General features: G+C 52.8%; 1 protein-coding gene across 1 annotated transcript in view; it reads right to left on the bottom strand.

The window, feature by feature from the left end:
* Window positions 1–2,737: 2,737 nt before the first annotated feature.
* Window positions 2,738–20,829, bottom strand: part of TMEM181 (transmembrane protein 181) — a 60,991-nt gene continuing 42,899 nt past the window's right edge. The window contains exons 6-17 of the mRNA XM_052645646.1: window positions 20,067–20,177; window positions 14,406–14,486; window positions 12,772–12,871; window positions 12,226–12,356; window positions 11,919–12,010; window positions 10,791–10,848; window positions 7,844–7,946; window positions 7,261–7,312; window positions 5,766–5,848; window positions 4,693–4,782; window positions 3,822–3,888; window positions 2,738–3,448 (exon numbers count right to left, since the gene is read on the bottom strand). Coding sequence (XP_052501606.1) covers window positions 3,370–3,448; window positions 3,822–3,888; window positions 4,693–4,782; window positions 5,766–5,848; window positions 7,261–7,312; window positions 7,844–7,946; window positions 10,791–10,848; window positions 11,919–12,010; window positions 12,226–12,356; window positions 12,772–12,871; window positions 14,406–14,486; window positions 20,067–20,177 — 1,047 coding nt within the window. The 3' untranslated portion in view covers window positions 2,738–3,369. The remainder of the gene's footprint in view (window positions 3,449–3,821; window positions 3,889–4,692; window positions 4,783–5,765; window positions 5,849–7,260; window positions 7,313–7,843; window positions 7,947–10,790; window positions 10,849–11,918; window positions 12,011–12,225; window positions 12,357–12,771; window positions 12,872–14,405; window positions 14,487–20,066; window positions 20,178–20,829) is intronic.

The raw sequence follows: 20,829 nt of genomic DNA, 5'->3' as shown, positions 1-20,829 counted from the left end.
AACACAGCAGCTTCTACGCATCAGTCGTTCAGCAGCAATCACAATGAACACGTGTTAGTACATCACTGCTTACGCAGTGTTTTCACAGTGACTCATTTGGGTCCACAATTATTAGCCCATTAACGAGTCACAAAAAGGTGTTGAGAGGTTATCTGATTTAAAGTTATACAGCCAGGGCCCAAACCCTGGTCTTCCCTCGCCTTCAGGGCTCGTCCAGGGCCACGTTTACACGACAATAGACACACCTCTGCATCACCTGCTGAAGTGGAAAAAGCCCTGCTCTCGTCCCTAAAGTGCCTAACGGTCACCTTAACGCCACACGCAAAGAGGAAGCCACTGTACATAAACAGGATCAAATATTAACAGTGTGCTAACATCCACCAGAATGGTAGTAAAAGGCTAAAGATTCACACGATTTGAAGAAAAACCAGAGAAACACAGTCTCAATGAAGCCACTCCCACAGTGTGAATCTGCCGTAAATAAACGTTTATTGACTTCTGATTACAGTGATCGTTCTGTGACCCAGGGTAGTGTGCTCGCTGACGCACTTCCAAGGTCTAATATTCAGCTCTAGCTTTCCCAATGAGCCTAAGATTTAGAGTTGTTTTAATTTACAAACATTTACAGTCCTTTCGTAAAAAGGCAGTTTTCAGTAGCAGAAAATCCTGTTTCATAGTCTGGCAGTACATTCCTGGGTCCTACATCCAGTCCTCCACGAGATGTCCCTTTTCATCACCCCTTCTCTAAGCTTCAGTGTTTCTACCTGGGAAGGGGATTCCAGGAAATAAGCTACTGACCACATCATAACATACTGAACATTAACTCTACCTTGAGTAAACAGTTCACAGAATACTTGAGGCTGGTGACATCTGTCCTGTAACCTGCCCATTTAGCAAGCTGGCTTCACATACTGAATCTGAACTTTGACTGCAATCTGTAATTATGTACAGGAACAATCTTACAAACCTTGAATATATTTTATATATCTCCTTCTTTAGCCTTTCAAATGGGGCTTAAGAGAGAAAACTGCATCACTGTGCTGCTTTAATGATTTAATAATAAATCAAGCGGACCTTTATCCTCATGGATAATGAAGCTCTCTCTAGGGAAACGGAAAGGCCTGTGGTCATCTTCCAGGTTCCCCAGACTAGACCAGTATAAAAAATCATCCCCAAGATGATGTTATTCACGCCATTACCATGGAAGAACTAAAGTCAGCCCTTTGGATTTTTAATTTTAGTTTATAGTACTCTGATAACCCTCCAAGACCAAAAAAATAATAAATAATTTTCTTGCTACCATCTAAGGTTGCTGGCAGACTTTAGTGTTATAACCTAGTACCTATGGCACATGCTAAATGCTATATACTTGAAGCACATTTTTACATGGAAGATGTAATATGTTGACATATATGATACACCAGAGAAGATAAATTGAAAATGCATGATTTAATAAAGAACCATTTCCCCCTAAAGTACTTTCTTTTATAACTTCCTTGTTCCCAACCTAGTTACAGAAAGTTAATAAATACTCCCTTATTTTTCATTTCACTGACCTGATGCTATTAAGAATCAACGTACGAAGATCAATCATCAGTTAACAGTTACACTACACGACAAGGATAAGTTGTAAAAATGCCTAAATGTGTACAGCTAAATGCCTCAGATACTTTACAATTACTGATAAAAACATTCCAAATTATGGACAGTTATAACAATTAAAATTTGTAAACTATAACATACTAGAATACATTAATCAGCACAAGTAACTTTTCATCAGTTTACATAAAATTACTTATAGTGAGTTAATAGAAGTAAGTTTGGTAACAAAAGAATTTTAATACCTCTGAATATACAGAATCAAAAAAAGAATCACATCATTGCAGATGTAAAAACCATGTAAACTTGAATTAGCCTTGCAACAACACAACTGTTTGAATTCAAACTTTCTTATTTACAGGGTTTTAAAAACTAATATAAATGGAATCCATATTAAAGGTACGTTAAATTAAGAAGAAAAGTACGAAGTCATAATAAATAGTCTTTCGTGAAGCTCTCTAAGGCCCCGGCGCTACCTGAAGTGGACTATCGTTTGAGCTCTGCATGGTAGCTGGAGAGCTGATGCACAGATGGAGACAGTGGAGGTGCTGTTTGCAGGGTGGAACAATCACGTCCCTACCTGCTGTGTCTGCCCAGATGGCAGGCATCAGGATGTCTGCAGTGCTCACAGGTGAACCGTTCAAGAGATGAGTGTGCACGCCAGAGGAAGGCAGAGGAGACAGCTCCACCTCCCACACTTGGCCTTGACAGAAAGGAGCTGGGGGTCTCCAGGGCCTTCTGGATTCAGCAGCTCCAGACAGCACTTACGCAGAGCAGTTCACCCGTTTACCTGATGACCGTGTGAGGCTCACAGGGCAGGAATGATTCCCCACAAGTTACCTTCTCCCCAGAGATGTTCTTCCATAAACCATCTAAAAATGTGTTACCTTCTTGCACCTAGTTTCCAAATGTGAAGCTGAAGAAGTTTTTGGCAATAACGAATCTGTAGTATTGTTATCAGTCACTTGTTTAGCTTTTATTGGGGGGGGGAAAAAAAAAAAGCTCTACAGGAATATCGTCCTTAACAGAGCTACTACTGCTCACTGGAATTTCATGGGTACCCTCCTCCCACCCCACCCACAAGGGCCTCATCCATATTCATGATATAAGGCTCACAGGCCTCTAAAAGACTCTTGACAGTGAGACCCTTCCCTGTCAACCGGAGCTGACGACCTGTCAATCCTTAAGGAACCCTGTCGAACCCTCTTCAGAACTCCCGAGACCCTGGCTCTGCTTTGGTGGCAGTCTTCACCTCAAACCTGCCCACCCAGCCTCCCTCGCCCCCTCAACAGCCTGCGGGGAAGGAACGCCCTCGTGGGGCAGCCTCAGAAACAGGCTTCCCTCTGAAGGGTCAACAACTGGTGCCACGGGGCAGGGGAGAAAGGAAGCGAGAAGGGGGAACGCCACCATGCTGCGGGCCACATTCACAAACGCCTTCCGGGAACTCAAAATCAGCAAACTTTTTTTTAAAGCACGTAATTCTCTCTACTAAGAACAGGAATGATTTCTTAACACTGAAAACAGCTTGTCTTTCATCATCTGGAATCTCTGAAAAAATTATTTGGCTGTCTTAAAATTTTTTGTCAGGGCCTCTCTTCCCAAATAAATGCTGTCAGTGTGACGGTAAATTTAGGCCCAACATTTAAATTAGCCCTCAGTTTTGGTTTTCCTTTCAAACGTGTAAACGAATGAGGGCCAGGGCGTCTCTGCGCGTCAGACGCGTCCGGGGAAGGCAGGCCGGGCGCACTCGCAGGGGCGGGCGGCCGGGCCTCAGTCGCTCTCGGAGCCCTCCTTGTACTGGGCCCGGATGGCCTGGCCGTTCTGCAGGGGCATCTCTTCATAGTCACTCCTGTCACGGAAGAGACCTCTGCCACCCCGGGCTCTGACAGCGCGGACTTCCCTCCACGCCGCGGCGCCGTCCTGACGAGAGCCCGGCCCCTGCTGGCTCGCCCCATTCCTCTCGCCGCCTCCCTCTCCTCCAGCCCCTCGATGGCCAGGGCCCGCCGCCCAGAACCATGCGCGCAGATGCCCAGCAGGAAGGCACGAGGCCCCTCCTGAGCACAAAAAACCGGGGGTCGCAGACACGCCCAGGTGGACCGAAAGGGATGATACCGTGAACAGCGCCTCAGAAGGCTCGCCAGCCTCCTCAGTGAAGGCGCAGAGGCAGGCTGAGTGCTTCCCGCGGGACAGAGAGCCTTTAGCAGAGACGGGACTGAACTTACCCATAGATCACGTCGTCATCCGAGTCGTTGAGCATGGAGAAGGCGGGGTTGTCCTTCAGCTGCGACTCTGAAAACCAACAAGCATTGTTGTGTCATTAGCCGGGAGAGGCCGGGTGCTGTCCTAGGAAAAGAATGAGGGTCGGAGAGAGCTGGATTCCTGTCCCCACCTCCACCGGTTACGGCTGGTGTCGAGCCGGACAGGTGGTTCCGAGTCCTGGCGGGGGACGTGCTCACCCACAGGCCAGGACAGCGCGGGGAGGCTTGGTGGGAGCCTGAGGGGCCTGAGCCCCCTGGAGGAGACCGAGAGCCAGCTGCCCCACCCCCTGGAATCCCCCAGGGCCTCACAAGAGCCAGGCCACCCTCCTACCTGGGGCCTGAGCTAGCCCCCGGTCCCGGTCCATCACCGCGGACGGGAGCACCGCACGCTGCCGGGGCCTCGGGCATGTGCTGGGAACTCCTCCACGGACAGCCTGTGGCCAGGGCGCGCCAAGTGCTGCCCGGGCTCCAGAGACTCGCCCCCTTCTCATCCCGGGGCGGGAGGGCTGCCGGGTTTGCTTTTTGGTTTGGTCCCTGGGGAGGTGGGCTGGGGGTACATAGGGCTTTCTTCTGACGGTCGGGGCACTCGTGTTGTACAGATCATTTCAGGGCACCGGGGCGGTGGGGGGGGGGGGGGCGTCATGATGCTGGTGTCAGGGCCCACCGACACGCTTGGTTCTCGCATGAAGGGCTATAATGACAAAGAACCTGCTGGGCTCCACCTGCGGCTCGGGGCTCACTGTGAGTGCCCACCTGGCCTCCCTGCTCCAGAGAAGGTTCTGCAGCCACGGCACCCTGCCAAGGGGAGGTGGGCAGGGGGTCGGGGGCAGCTTACCATACAGGGCGTTCTTCGAGGGCGAGTACACAAAGGCCAAAGTGTAGAGGTAAAAGTTCAACAAGCCGTAGAAAGACAAGAATTCAGCTGGTGGCAGTGGTCAAGGGAAGCAGCAGGCCCAGACACGGTCTCCTTGGGCCTGTTAGCTGGCCCCGCCCCCAACCAGCTAGGCCCTTGGGGGTCCATGCCCAGACGTCGGGGCGCCACAGGGCAGGTCCAGCCAGAGGTCACGGTAACCTTCCCGGGGCACCTGGAACCCCCAGGTGAGCTGTGCCCTCTCCTATCCGTGGCAGGACCTGCTGCCATCAAGGCACACACAAACGGTGGGAAGGCCACACAGGTACGGGTGAGTCAACGGTGAAATGCCCTGGAAACAAGACTCTCAAACTGGTCTTTCTTAGTCTTTTCTGAATTACAGACCGTTTAGAGAATCTGATAAAAGCTTGGTGTGAGATTCAGTTACCGAATTGTGAACAATCATGCATTGACTCTAAGGATGTAAGAGGCCCCACAGAAAGAACCCAAGACATCCAGGGTGAACCCCAAAGTGTCCTCTGATGGATGCCACCACTGAGAGTGGAGACAGGAGCGCACAGCCGACCTGGGCATGCATCTGAAAGGGGGGTCACTACCGAGCAACGAGGCCTCAGGGATCGCAGGAGCCCTGCCCTGAGGCACCGGTGTCCCCCACAGCTGGACACTCCTGGGAGGTGCTAAGGGATGCCCTCTGGGAGACAGGACTCCTGAGTCAGGCCTCGGCTTCTCCTCAGTGCTCAGCAGGGGGAGGCAGGCAGCCCCAGCCTGACCCAAGGGAGGCCCCTCTGCAGTCCCCGCCCCACAAAGAGGACAGCTGAGGCAGGTGCTGGGGTCCCCGGGCTTGACCCATCTGGCGAACAACCCCCGGGGATGGCTGAGCCCCGCGGCCGCCTTCAGGGGCCTCTCACTCAGGGGGACAGGCGTGGGGCCCCCAGGGTGTGCTGTACAGGTGACCTGCCTCTTCCGGACGCTCAGAGGCCTGAAACGCTACCCACCCCACTAGGCTGTGTGCCTGACACCTTCCCAGAAAAGGATATAATTCTGGTAGTGAGTCGACAGTTCAGCTACGAAATTGTCCTGTAATACTTGTGCTCCGAACCTTAAATAAAGGATGACGATGCTGAAAAAGAAGGGAGGGAGGGAGGAACAATATGTAAAAACATACCAAGAAACGGCATTAGCTTCGTATGTCAATAGACTTCCTACTTTCCCTTACTCTAGTCCCGATTATTTCTGCATGGAGACTTGCACACACATGCACGTGCACACACGCGCGCACGGCCTCTCTGCTGACACGCGTGACGGCAGGGTCCTGGTACCCAGAGCCCACCTCCCCTCCCTGAGGTCCAACCTCTGCTCCGGCCAGACTGACTGCTGAATACAGCGTAAACCAGGTCTCTTCCTTCCCGGCCAAACGCCCTGCGAAGGGCTCCCATCACTGAGAAGGGAACCCGGGCTCAACCTGACTTCCTGGCCACCCTTGCCCTCCCATCCTCCACCCCCACACACTGCTGTCCCCGAGCCTGAGCTTCAGGGCCCGACTTCAGGCAGCAGATCCCCCTCCCACCCTGCTAAAGCAGCCACAAGCCCCCAGCTGTCATGACACCTCTGTTTTCATTATGGCACTTCCGCTCTTTATTAATTTTTTTTTTTAATCACCACCTTCCTCCATTGGAATATAAACACTGCAACAGGGAGGAAGGAGCCTGCCTGCCTGTTCACCAGGGCAGGTGCTCCATAAACCTCTGCTGCACCAAGGGGCCGATCCCCTTGAAAGTCAGATGAAGAAAGATCACGAAGCCTACGCGCTTCAGGGAGGATGTGCGGGGGCGGGGTGGGGGGGAGTTTGTGTAGAAGGAGGTGAGCTGAGTGTGAGGCTGCACCAGGGCTGAGGAGAGACGAGCGACAGCCACACACGCACCTGTACCTTCAGGTGAACGCAGAGGCGGAATAAAACCCAGCTCGTTTTGAAATGCGGGCTGAGTTCACATGGCTCGGTGAGGGCAGCGAAGGAACCCAGAGGCCTCCAGGATTCTCCACCCCACACAGCTGAGACCCCAGAGCAGCAGTGGGGAGCTGGCCCTGAGGAGCCCCGAAGAGCCCCCACCAGGGGAAGGACCTCATGCCCACGTCTCTGCCGCTTGCACAACCAAGAACGGAGAGCAAAATGCAGACGCTACGATCTCGGGAGCAAGGACCTGGGATTCATTCAAAGACACGGCCTTCTGCGCCTCCCTCAGGTGAGGTTCAGGGACCCCCGCTGGAGGGATGCAAACAAAAACAACTCCCGCCCACAGACCCGCCCAAGCACAGCACCCTGGCTTCTAATCCTCCGACCCGTGTTCTGCTGTACATGCTGCTTCCACACAAGTGTCAGGGCAGGGAGAGAGTGCAATCCTGTCTCCCCAGGGCCCTGCCGACACCTGGTAAGCAGCACCCTAAAACTAACCCCATAGACGGGGACAAAAGATACCCGTGACAGTCGAACAAAAACTCACATTTTGCTTCTTTCAAGCAATAAAGTCTTCTTACCTGATGATGAGCACGACAAAAGTCAACACAGTCAAGAATTTTAACCTGAGATCTGAAAGAGAAATACATACACGCTTCTTAAATCACCAAACTGGAATTAAAATCCACTCATCCCAGAGAGCTTGAAAATAAAGAAGAAAAGAAAGCCAAACTCTCGGAACAAAACCCCCTCCCGTGTGGACTCCACTGTTAGTACCTGACGCCCAGGAAAACACGCTGTCCCACCTCCCTGAGTCTGGAAGGGTCTGTGGCCATTACTATTTGGTTGTCACAGACTGGGGGACAGGACCCTACGAGATCAGGTGACTTTCCCTGATTCAAAGAGAAGGAAACCCCCACCCCCACCGCCTCGCTCGGAAGGTGTGTTCCAGAAGGATCCAGGCAGCTCTAATAGCCGGGGCCCCAGCTGACCTCCGCCCCGACTGGGCTCCCTTCCACCCTCGCCTGAGGCACTGTCCACGTGGCCCAGTCACCCCAGCAAACCTGCCGAGGTTCCCCCCCGCCCCCCGCCCCTGGCCCGAAGGTGCCTGCCTCCCCGACCTGGAGGGCGGCCCTGCACCAGGGGTGGGAGACCAGCACTCACCTACGTAAGGCATGTGACCCAGCTCGGAGCAGGCCCGCACGATCAAGAACAAAAGGTACAAGATGTACACGGCGGCCACCACCATGAAGAAAACCTTCATTCCCTGGCAGGAAACAAGACAGGCCCTTGAACAACTGTGGGGTCTCAAGGGTGGTCTTTCCCTCCGATGCTGTAAGCGGGAAAGCCAAGCCTTTCTAAAAGGACCTGGGGTCGAGGGTCACTGCCGCGAGCAGCCCAAGGACACGCGGACTCTGCTCGTGCGGCACAGGCGGCTGGCTCACCCAGGGGCGCACCCCGGTCCCTGCTCATCAGACGAGCGAATGCCTCCCCGGCGCACGGGCAGCTCTGGGCCCGGGGCCCGGAACATACTAGGTGCTCAGTAAACGTGGTGGCTCCCGCTTGCCCCTCCCCGGGGTGAGGGCCTGGCTCCCTGCCCTGCTCGGGAAGATCACGATGTGGGTCCAGCCCAGATCTCAGCTTCTCTGGACCTCGGTTTTCTTTCCTGAGGACCGAGGGGACTGAACCAGACCATCCAGAAGACTCTAGGTTCTGCGACCCTGAGGACGGGAACACAGGACGACTCTCGTCTGTACTCAGGAGCTGTGACAGCGAAGCTGGCTGACGAAGGCCAGGCCCCACTGGGCTGGGTGCGTGGTGCCCCTCCTTCTGCAGAACTTCTGCAAGAGTTCAAAGCCTCCTCTGCACCTGACACCCCCAACCCCCACCTCCCGCCCCAGCGCTTCCTTCTCAGAGCCAGGACCGCCCCGCACAGTCAGCAGACAAAGGATCTGCTCTGCCTCCTCAGAACCTGTGGCTTCAGCCTGGGCTCGGTTTTCTCGTCTGTAAAGGAAAAGGGTTTCGTGGCCTCCATCCTGGGCCCCTTCAGCTATCTCCCTAGAAGCCCGTGATTTCAAGGGTTTCCTTTAGTAACAGGAATAGACCACTCGGCCTGTTCTTCCCGCGAGGGCTCCCGAGCCCTTGGCCTCCCTGACTGCCGGGCTGAGGAGGGGACAAGTGACCAGAGCCGTGGTGACCCTGCCGTGCCGGAGCCCGGCCCAGCGCTTCACCTTCCTTCTCTCTCTCAACCCTCACGACGACTCGAGGGAAGGTCCCACCACTGCCCATTGCACAGATGACACGGGGAGGAGGAGGGAGGGGCGGCCGTGGCCCAGGCCTGTGGGCTTCACCCGCAGGCCTGGGGAGCCTCGCAGAGCACAGGGCCGGCCTGTGACCTTCGGCAGGACGGGCGTGTGACCTTGGGCAGGACTGCCTGCCCCACGTCCTCCTGTGAGAAGTGAGCAGTGACCGTACCAGACAGAAACTCCCTAACTGTAGATTAGCGTCAATTCAGTTCAGTCGCTTAGTTGTGTCAGACTCTTCGCAACCCCATGGACTGTAGCACACCAGGCCTCCCTGTCCATCACCAACTCCTGGGGTTTACTCAAACTCATGTCCTTTGAGTTGGTGATGCCACCCAGCCACCTCATCCTCTGTCGTCCCCTTCTCCTCCCGCCTCCTCTTTGCCGGCATCAGGGTCTTTTCCAATGAGTAGCCTGGGAGGTGCAAACTCAACCAGCAGTGTCAAATGTCATCTGTCACCGGGGCTGCAGAATCCTCTCTGATGAGGTGTCAAAGCAGCTCCTTCCTCCCCTTCCTTAGTGTCTCCACCCCAGAGGGGCCGCCCTGAGGCCTCACCCCTCAGGAGACACAGCTGAGAGCCTTCCTGGGGCGTCCAGATTCCCCAAGGGTCCGCCCCGCCCCATCACAGCTCGGGGACAGTGTCTCCTCTGTCTGGCCCAGGACACCTCCCCCTCCTCTGCAGCTCCAGGGGCACCCTGCCTTGCAAACCTACGATAGCATCCCAGGGCTAATTCAAAGACAGAGAGGACAAAACAAATAAAGACAGCCTCCCCCCAGTAACGGGGGCCTGCGGTCCACAAGGACACACCTGCTGGGCCCCTGCAAGCTGCAACACTGGTCTCTACTTCCCACACCTTCTCTCCCTCACAAGGTCACATATCCTTTGAGAGGAAAGGTTATGACGCGCTGTTCGTAAGGCACACACTGAACAACCTTCAGAACTCCTCACACTCACAAGCAGTGGAGTGGAGAGGCTACGGGCACTCCGCTGCTGGGGTTCAGCTGGGAATCAGCGCTGGCTTAAATCCCTGTGACACGTCTGTCTCAACCGCTTTTCAACACGGTATCGTCATTCACTACACTTCTCTCCTTTTCAGACAGCAGTTCCCCCAAAGAACCACAGACTTGATCACCCTCTGTAAAGCTGCACGGGGAAATGCTGGAAAGTCACCTGGGGTCAGGATTCAGCTCTGGGGCTCACCCTGCCCGGGGACAGGACTCCAGACCCCCCGGCGGGGGTCCGGGTGCCCCTCAGCCCCAGGCACCTCCACGCCTGGGCTCCGTGGAAGCTGCACCAGAACGGGCTACCCACGAGGCACCGACACATCCTGGGCCTCAAGAGGAGGCCACACTCTGGGCTGGCTGTCACTCGCGTTAAGTAAAGACGCTGGGATCCGCCTTCCCAAAGTGCGAAAAGTTTCAGGACCGAGACAGCGCAGCGTCACCCGGAGCGCCAGGCCCTGGGGCTGTAGAGCTCGCAGGCCCACGAAGCCAGCCCCACTCCGCTTCAGAGAACTAAATGGACAAAATGTCTGAATTGTTCTACAATGTTCCTAGAAATCGGCACGTCTGTGCCCTGGCGCTTCAACCATAAACCAAGGTCAGGGAGTGACAATGCAGGGCTTCTTTTTCCTACCATTCAAACACATTTCCCCCAATTTTCCTCCCATGAGCTTTCTATGGCCCTTGTCAAACAACCAGTTAGCCAGCTGTGTCAACGGCACAATTTAAGTTAAAAAATTGAGTTGTTTTTTAAAACAGCAGCTAAAAAAAAAAAAACCCCGCAGGTTTCACTAACAATCCTTACCTGAAAATTTCCTGTGTCAACTCGATACTGGTACATTGGATCATGTAATTCGTTGACTCTAAAGATACAATGTTAGAAAAAAAAAAGCCATAGATTAATAACTAGTTTATTTTATACTTTCTCTCCCTTGGCTTTTTAAAAAATTTACTAATATAATCTCACTGACCAACCGTAAAAGATTTTTGAAAAGTAAACCTTGGTTTATGAGAAATCTTGAATTACCTACTGAACGGCCCACAGTCCTCAGTGTTGTAAAGTACAGTATTTTTCATTAAGAGAATCTCTATGCTATCTCAACTCTGAGGCTGATTTTCTGGGCACCCCGTCTATGGCACGTATGGCACCAGGACACAGATGAGCACCTGTGTGCAGCCGCTCAGTCCCGGCTCTTTGGACCCCATGGACTGCAGCCCGCCAGGCTCCTCTGTCCGTGGGGTCTTCCAGGCAAGAATACTGGAGTGGGCGGCCATGCCCTCCTCCAGGGAAAAACAGCAAGAAAGGTAAACATAAACTTCCATGAAACTCATTTCAAAACAACACTGGTCACTTGGATGACAGGTGGGCAGGGAGAGAAGTGGATGTGAGCTAAGTCGTACCATTACTATATCAAGAAATGAGATGTGCCAGCTTCCAAAATCATATCCCTGAGATGGAACTAGTTTCTGCAGAAAATTCTGTTTGGGTGAATCAGGCTGTTACTACGTTAGGCTTCTGCACAGTGCCTTTTTACTGACGGACAGAAATATTAAAGATCAATTCTGGGAGCTGGTGTGAGGACGGGAAGCTTTACAGACACAAACCAAAGAATAAAAACATCTGGGGACAGTGGCAAGCCAGGAGCCAAATGGAGCATCATCCCTACAAATGAAGCCTCTGCCTCTCGGAAGAAGATATCTCAAATGACGTGGTATTTTCCCTTTTCCACCCGAGACTAGAAGATTCAGGCATGCCTCTACACACTGTTCAAGCAAAACTGAACCCGCAGCTCAAGTCACATGAGCAAGCCTTGAAACCCTGGGTGACAGATTCCCTTCTGGATGAGTTCACAGAACACGGTCAACTCTGAGTCTGCCCACATTATTCAATGCTCGCCAAGACTGTAGTTTCACGTAGAAGAAAGTTACTCACGTCTGCCATATTCCGAGGGTAACAGAAGCCAACCACAGTAGTCCAACGATGAAGAATTTAGGCAAATAGAAAGTCAAACACTTCCTTTCTCCCTTAAAAAAAAAAAAAAAGTAAAAAATAGAGAAGCTACTAATCCTTGCAAACCATTACCCCCTCATAGACCACACCGGATCATAGATACTCAGATCATGGTCACATGGCACACATCTTCTGTGGACTGTGAGGCTGACGGCAGGTTCTCAAGGCCGAGTCCACCTTAGGACCGTCACCAGCGTCTGGAGCGGGAGGGTCAGCGCCAAGGGCTCACCTGGACCCGGATCCCGTGGTACACGCACAGCCAGAAGAGCAGCAGGGCACACAGGAACACAGACTGGAACAGGTCGTCCAGCATCCCCGGGAACCAGCTGTTCACCAGGAAGGACAGGGGGAAGAACGGGTCTGGAAGGCAAGGGGCAGGCAGGCCTGATGAAGGCAGAGCCGGCGGGCGCCCCAGCCACAGGAGCGCAGGGCTCAGGATGGCTTTCTCCCCGGTCAGAGCCCAGGGGATGGTAGTGAACTAAAGGCTGTCTTGTTTTGCAAACTGAAAAGCCACTGAACAGATTGCTCTGGGGATGACTGCAGAGCGCCGTCTGCTCTCGCCAGCCGCAGCTCTGGAAGGAATAGCTCTCTGGGGTAGGGGACAGAGGCAGACAGCTGGGCTCCCACCCTGAGCCAAGTCCTCCAAGCAGGGGGGAAAGTGCCCACCCCCGTGAGTCCTGGGGCCACATCCCGTGCGTTCCCTGTTCAGGGCCCCATCGCCTCCGGGATGTCCTCCACCTCTCGGTGTGGAGGGGGACCGCGCCAAACGGCCTACCGTTGTAGAGCAGCAGCAGGGGCAAGAGGATGGACATCCACTTCTGCTCGATGCCCCAGTCTCGCATGGAGAATTTGCGGAGAGAGTGCGCGAACAGGCACTGCGAACCAGACCAGGCCCCGTCACCGTCTCGGCCACGCCACGCGGCATCCCTTGACGGCTGTTGGCCCACATCGAAGGTCTGGGGCCAGCCCAGACCTGCTGCACTAACCCCGGGCTGAACTGACACTGAGACCGCCAGGGACAACTGTGAAGGAGCCGTTATCACAGGACGGGGGTTGGATGAGGATGGTCACGGCCGTGACCCCTCTGGCCTGGCCTCCTCCTGAGCCGGCTGCTTCTATCAGGAAGGACCACCCAGGGCATAGGCCACACGCCCCTGAGGTGCGACTCACAGGGGACAGCAGCTTCTGGGGGACACCAGGGCACCCACAGGAAAAGCCCCAGAACGAGGCTTACAGCCACGGTCAGACGGTGGGCCTGTTTTCAAACGCGTGCCTAAAGGGGCCCGGTTCCTGGGAGAGGCTTCTTTACAGCCTTTAAAGCATCACACAATTTGGGACTTCTGGGCCTGGCGTCGTTTCTTGTTTTTCTTGCGATCTAACAGAAGCCAGTTATCTACTAAGCAATTCGGACGTCCTGGGCTAATGGCCCATCTCCCCGTCTGTCAGAATCAGGCCCGTTTCTCTCGTTTGAGAACATAGGGCCCTGGGGGCCAGTTCTTTGGGCCCCAGAGTCTGGCTGCAGAGCTGCAGGCAACAGGAATCCTTTAAGAAACGGCGAGGATCTCTGACCCAGGGTCGATGGCACTTTCCCACCTCCCTCCATCAGGGAGCTCCCCGGGGTGGGGTGGGGGGTGCCCTGGCCGAGCCCACTCTCTCTGAGCTCTGCGGCCGGGTGTGCCCCTCCAGCCACTCCCAGGTCACCACTGCCTGGCACCTTCCTCCATGTCCCCTGGGAGCCTGTGTCCTTCTGCGAGCGGTCGGTTTGCAAAACAGCAAGTCCCTTGGGTGGCAGCTGGAGCAGCCACCACTGCAAAGAGTGGACCCACCCCCTGGACGTCGGCTCGGGGCAGGCCCCTCCTCCTTCCTTCAGTTTACAGACGCCCACCCTCGCTGGCTGGGCACCGATGGCGCTGCTTCTACTTTAATAAGCAATTGCTCCCCAAACTCATGGTGCCCTTGTGGACAGACAGCTCGGATCCCAAAGGAGCCCTGAGCCTGCACATCCATCCCCTAAATCCTGAAAAAAGCCCAAAGACCGAAAGGTCTGGTCCACTTCTCCAAATGTAAAAACCCAAAGACCTGCTGAGTCAGCACTCAGAGAATGTCACTCAAACAAGGCAGAACTCCTTCCGCCCAAGTTACAGGGCACTTGTCACTCAACGCTGATGACAATTCACTTACGAGTCAGTCACCTGTAATTGCCATGACACTACTCAGAAGTCCTTACTATGACACCACCGCATTCCTGCAGCGCCGCGCCCGGGGAAGAGTATAGAATATTCTGTACCGTCAGGTTGGCCCACTGGATGGAGTGTTTCAGAGTTCAGATAAATCTCCCACACTCTGACAACCAGAATTTGTAAACTAACTTTGCCCTTGTTAGGATTCCATGAGGTGAACGGTACTCACAGTGACAATGAAGGTAAGCACCACAAAGACGAACCGGAACCAGATTTCCAAATGGGAAAATGCAGGGTCGTAAGTCTTCCACTAAAACGGAAAGCAGGAAAACAATTTGGGAAAAAATTCATCTGAAAGGAAGTACATCACATCATTAACAATAGTCATCTTGAAATGTGAGATTACAGGGAATTTAAAATGTTCTCATATACTTTCTGACATGTTCTAAACTTTAACACTTAGTATGTTTTTATATTAAAGAACATATACTTTGTACCAAGAGTTGACAATGGTTTTAAACAGTAGCATACTAATGATGAATCTGGCAGATAAATTATTCTATAATAATAATGAGCATTTGGCTTTTAAATCTCATATCAAAGATTGATCAATGCTATCAATCTCTTTATTAGAAAAAGCCATCAGTGAGTGGGGGGTGGGGGAACAGAAAAAGCCAGGCTTTCTACTAAAAGAAAAAAAAATAGTTTTAAAAATGCAAAAAATGTGAGTAGGTATGATGATCTAAAAGACACTAAATGAAACAGAAACATGAATCTGACACAAGAAGACACTGGAATTACAGCTGCCAGTTCTCGTGCGGAGCAGTCTCACTCATATCAAGTCTGCGGCTAACAGGGCGAGGAAGGGGCCCTGTGTGCTGACGGCAGCCGGAAGGCAGCCCTTCCCATCCTGCTCAGCAGCCAGGTTCATCCCCAGACCCCAGGACACGCGCTGCACCATGCCAGGAAGGACCATCATGTCTGTGCTGAATTAAAATCAGCTGAGTGATGTAAAAACTGTAACAGAGCAACAGCTGAGTGAAGGACTCAGATTTCCCTCACCTGCCTGCAGCGTTAGACACACACACACAGTGGACACGAAGCAGTGAAGGGCCATAATGGACTGCTCACAGGGCAGGGGTGCACGGGTCGCCCCACACTGTGCAGGAAGCCAACCCGAGCCTGCGGTCTCCCTGAGTTGTGGACGCCCCGCAGTGAGGGCAGGGACAGAGCTCACCAGTCGTGACTCATGGGGCAGAGCACTGAGAGAGCACAGAGCTAGCTCCGGACACCTGCCAAGGTCGTGCCCTCACACCTTCAGCCAAATGTTGATCTGCGCCTGAGTGTGGATAAGCCACCCAAGGCTGGGAAATCCCCAAAAGGAGCCCTGGCACGCACGCAGGGCCAGCGCAGCGCCTTCCACGGCAGGATCCCCGGCACGCACGCAGGGCCAGCGCAGCGCCTTCCACGGCAGGATCCCCGGCACGCACGCAGGGCCAGCGCAGCGCCTTCCACGGCAGGATCCCTGGCACGCATGCAGGGCCAGCGCAGCGCCTTCCACGGCAGGATCCCTGGCATGCACGCAGGGCCAGCGCAGCGCCTTCCACGGCAGGATCCCCGGCACGCACGCAGGGCCAGCACAGCGCCTTCCACGGGCAGCAGGAACACGCACAGGGGTCTGTGGAGCGCACCGCCAGCATGTTTTTTCTCGGCGGTGGGGCAACATCAGCCTTACACTTGGTGCTGCTCTGCTCCCAACAAGCAGAGTTTAAAATCCAGGCCTGAAGAGATTGAGCTGCTTCCAAGTATCGTGACCACGTCCTGGACAGAGCTCAGCGATGTTTATGAGAGTACAGAAGTCCAGCAATCATAAGCTCTGGCATTGAATCAAAAATACGAGACATGTACAAAAGCAAGAAAATACGGAACAGGATGAAGAAGAAAGTAATCCGTCGAACTGACCCAGAAATCACAGATGATAGAATTGGTAGATAAGGACTCCAAGCAGCTAGAGGAGCGTGAGGCCGAGACCGGGAGGCTGATCAACAGCAGATGAGACATCGCAGAGGGTATAAACGTCAACACATGAACACAGAGCAAAGGAATCGACTTAAAATGGAACAGAAAAAACGCACAGAGAGTCAGTAAGCTCTGAGACAACTTTAGGCGGCTGAGAAGATGTATTAATGTACCTGGAGTCCTCGGATTCCTATTGACGGAAAGAAGGCAGGAGGACAGAAAAAATATTTGAAGAAACAGTGGCCAGAATTTTCCCAGATTTGATGAAAACTATAAACTCACAAATCCAAGAAGCTCAACTGTACTCAAAGGACAAGAAATAGGAAGAAAAGTACACCAAGGAACACCATAATCAAACTGTTTAAGTAAAGGAGAAAAAAATCTTAAAAGTGAGGGTAGGGGATGGGTAAAGGGGAGGAAAACCATTATAGAGGACAAATATAGGATGAGAGATTTCTTGTCAAAAAATGCAAGCCAGAAGACCAGTATTTTCAAAGTACTGTAAATAAACACAATACCACCACACGCCCATCGTTGCTGTCATTTAGCCGCTCAGTCGTGTCTGATTCTTTGCGGCCCCGTGGACTGTAGCCCGCCGGGCTCCTCTGTCCATGGCATTCTCCAGGCAAGAATACTGCCATTTCCTCCTCCAGGAGATCTTCCCAACTGAGGGACTGAATCTCCTGCATTGGCAGGCGGATTCTTTACTGCTGAGCCATCGTGGGAACTACACACCTATCAGAACAGCCCAAATTACAAAGACTGACCCACCGAGTGTTGATGAGACGAGATGTGAAACAGCGGGAACTCTCACAGGTGCTGACCGACATGTGAGACGATAATACGGCCGCCGTGAACCCAGCGTGTCTTCACCAGTGACACAGGCCCCTGCCACAAGAGTCGGCATCCCATCCCTACGCACCCAAGGGAAGCGAGAGCGCACGTCCATGCGAGGGTCTGGACACGGGGGTTCGCAGCGGCTCTGTAACGACCCTGAACTGCAAACAATGCAGGCGCCACGAGCAGGTGTGTGGATACACTAACCGTGCCACCTTCACACAGCAGCACGGAGGGATAAACTACTTAGTGCCACTGCCATCCAGCAGCGGCCGGGCACTTAGGCCGAGTGCAAGAACTCAAACCTGTTGCACGGTTCCACTTACATAGAATTGTAAAAAAAAAAAAAAAAATACAAGTGAGTCTGCAATGCAAGCAGAACTATTAACAACTGATGTTACTAGAAAAGTGGAAATCACGGTGATTAAGAACATATGAATTGTGACATCAGAGATTAGGGTTCAAACTCCAGCTTTTCCATTTCCCAGTTGGGCAGTTTACTTAAATCACATTAAACCTCAGATTTCGCTTCCATAAAGCAACTGCTCTGTAGAAGTATTGTAACATTTACGTAAGCTGATGCACAGAACAAGCTTAGTGCAGACCCTGGCAAGGAGCGAAAGCTCAGCAAATAAGAGCAGCTATAATAAATCCAAAATAATACAGCTACTGTGATGATTGCTTAAGAGGAAATGTGAACAGGTACAAAAGTTAAAAGGAGAGAATCACAATCAAAGACAAACCAAACAGTGACCCAAACCCAAATGACAGGGTTGAGTGAGGTAAACCCGGGGTCGGCAGGGGGAATCACTGCTGAGCACTTTGGTAAAAGGCTCTTAAGAGGGTGATGTTCAGACAGGCGACAGAAAGGAGAGATCCCTCGCTGGGGAAACACGGTGCTCTCTTCTTTCCGTATTCTCGAATCAGAAGGATGCAAACAGCAAGGTCTAAAGCACAGATGTTATCACAGGACGAGAGCAAAGTGCACCTGAGCTCGGACATCGGTCTCAGGCCCTCTCTGAGTTCAACTCCTGCCTCGTGAACTCCATGACGCAGGAAGAACGCTGATTGGATTTTCTGAGGACAAAGTTCGAGGAAATCAGTCATACAACAAAGAACAGAATCCAGATTCAAACTCAAAGATCAGGAGAGGCTGGGGCAGAAAGACAGAACCCTGAGAAGTTTCGGAGCAGAGTGTAATGTCTGAGCAGCATCTGAACTGTTAGGAACCAACCACAGAGGCCGGAACAAAGGAAACCAGGCTGACCTGGGGCCATGGGGCGAGAAGCCGGAGTCCGAGGGATGCATAAGGGAGGAAAAGAAAGGTCCTTGGCGGGGATGAAAAAGCCATCTTCAAACACCTGCAGCGCCTACAGGCAAAGAATAAACTCGCTCTGGGTGGTCAGAGACAGGACAGGAACAAAAGTAGTGTGACTGTGACCTCGGCTGCCATCTGTCAGCACACAAAACGAGCTGGTGCTGGGCACGGCCCCAAGCCCAGCCGACGTCCAGAGGCCTCCAGGAAATGGGGGAAACCGCAGAGGCGGGAAGGTACCTAAGGGTGCAGGAGGCGCCCACGCACCTCTCAGTGAAGGGTACCCGGTCATCCAAATAAAAACCTGTCTATAAATACTCGTGGGCTTCCCCTGCGGCTCAGCTGGTAAAGAATCTGCCTGCAGTGTGGGAGACCTGGGTTCCATCCCTAGGTTGGAATGATCCGCTGGAGAACGGAAAGGCTACCCACTCCAGTATTCTGGCCTGGAGAATTCCACTGACTAGAGTCCATGGGGTGGCAAAGAGTCGGTCTCGACTGAGCGAGTTCACTTTCACTATACATACTCGCAAGCAGTGTTATTCCTAGCAGCTGAAGGATGGAAACAAACCGAATGCCCGTCCACTGTCGCCTGGGTACACGAGAGGCGGCACACACACAGTGAAACAGCATTCAGCAAAGAAGGAATGAAGCGCTGATGCCAGCAAAGCACGGATGGACTCTTGAAATCATGGCTCAGCGAAAGAAGTCATTCACAGAAGAGCATGAAGGGCACGATTCTGCTCATATGAAATGTCCACAACAGACAAATCCATACAGACAGACAGCAGATGGCTGACTGCGGGGCTGGGGGAAGGAAAGCGGGGGCCAACCACTCACAGGCTGCGTTTGCGTCGTGTGAATTACTGTGTCGCATGAATACATCACAGAACAGCGCGATTCGAGAAAGGACCCACTGGCACCTTCATTCAACAGTCACGGCTGTTGAGAAGTAGCTATTTCACGGCAGAAGTAATGGTGGCACCGGGATCTGAACCCAGCTCTTCTGTCTGGTCTAAAACCCGGGTTCTCGGTCACCACGCTGATTATTCTGACTCCCAACGAGCAGAGGGGACAAGGAGGCCGATGTCAGCTGGGCGAGAGACAGGGAAGTCTAACCATCAGAGCTTCCCAGGTGGCGCTAGTGGTGAAGAACTCGTCTGCCAGTGCAGAAGACATAAGAAACGGGGGTTTGATCCCTGGGTCGGGAAGACCCTCTGGAGGTGGGTATGGCAACCTGCTGCAGTCTTCTTGCCTGGAGAATCCTGTGGACAGAGGAGCCTGGTGGGCTTCAGTCCATAGGGTCACAGAGAGTCGGGCACAGCTGAGTGACTCAGCACACACAACCATCAGAGCTGTGCGATTCGGGGCACACCTGAGAGCAGGGACCCCTCCCAGAGGTCAGCTGGGTCTAAGTCCACTCAGGCCTGGAGGAGGGGGCCCCACCTTCCCCAGAGGACTGCCCCAGTACCTTCCAACTGCAAGGCTACTCTCGCTAAGTCTCAGGACACCACGATCTTCCAATTCCACGCTAATTCAAGCTATCCTTCACTCCATGTATACTTAATAAACTGGTTTTTTTAATAGTTCTTAGAATTGTACATGTCTTCCACCATCCAAAAGAGCATGATTTCAACGCTCTGATTTATTTCGGTCATTCCACAGAGAATGGGAGCTACACAAATGAGCCATGGAAACGCTGTGGTCAGCCGGTGTACTCACGGTGAAGTTCAAATCCTTGACGGGCCGCTTCAGGTGTTCGAATCCCACCGTCACTGTATACTTAGTGTAATTCAGGTAGCTGAGGTGAGCCACGATGATTTCTGCACATTTCTGCAAATGCACAAGCAAGATCTGTGTCTGTGTCCTTAAAACGCGCAAGACTCACTCTCTCCCAACTGACTCGTGAAGTGACCCATTCCAACCACAGAGGATCAGCACGGAGCATCTCCAGGGAGCTCGCCAGGAGCCCAGGGGAACTCAGATGCCAGCCAAAAGCAGTTCTTAGGAAGAAAGAACCAAATGGACATACTTAGAAACAAATAACGCATAATTTATAATCATTAGACCTTCTCTACTTCACAGGATTCAAAACAGTACATCACCTCGAGAATAGACTTCTGGTTGCCAATGGGCAGGGGAGGCATGAGAGAGCTGGACTGGCAGTTTGGGATTGGTAGAAGGAATGTTATTCGGGCTTCCCTGGTGGCTCAGATGGTAAAGAATCTGCCTACAATGCAGGAGATTTGGGTTTGATCCCTGGGTCGGGAAGATTCCCCTGGAGAAGGAAATGGCATCCCACTCCAGTATTGTTGCCTGGAGAATCCCATGGACAGAGGAGCCTGGCAGGCTACAGTCCATGGGGGTCACTATTATATATTGGATGGATCAACAACAAAGTCCTACTGGGTAGCACAGGGAAGTATATTCAGTATCCTATGATAAACCATAATGGAGAAGAATACGAAAAAGAATATACATATGT

Source organism: Budorcas taxicolor, chromosome 9 (genome assembly GCF_023091745.1).
Source record: "Budorcas taxicolor isolate Tak-1 chromosome 9, Takin1.1, whole genome shotgun sequence".
Lineage (NCBI taxonomy): Eukaryota > Metazoa > Chordata > Mammalia > Artiodactyla > Bovidae > Budorcas > Budorcas taxicolor.
This window is presented reverse-complemented; position numbering and strand designations above follow the sequence as displayed.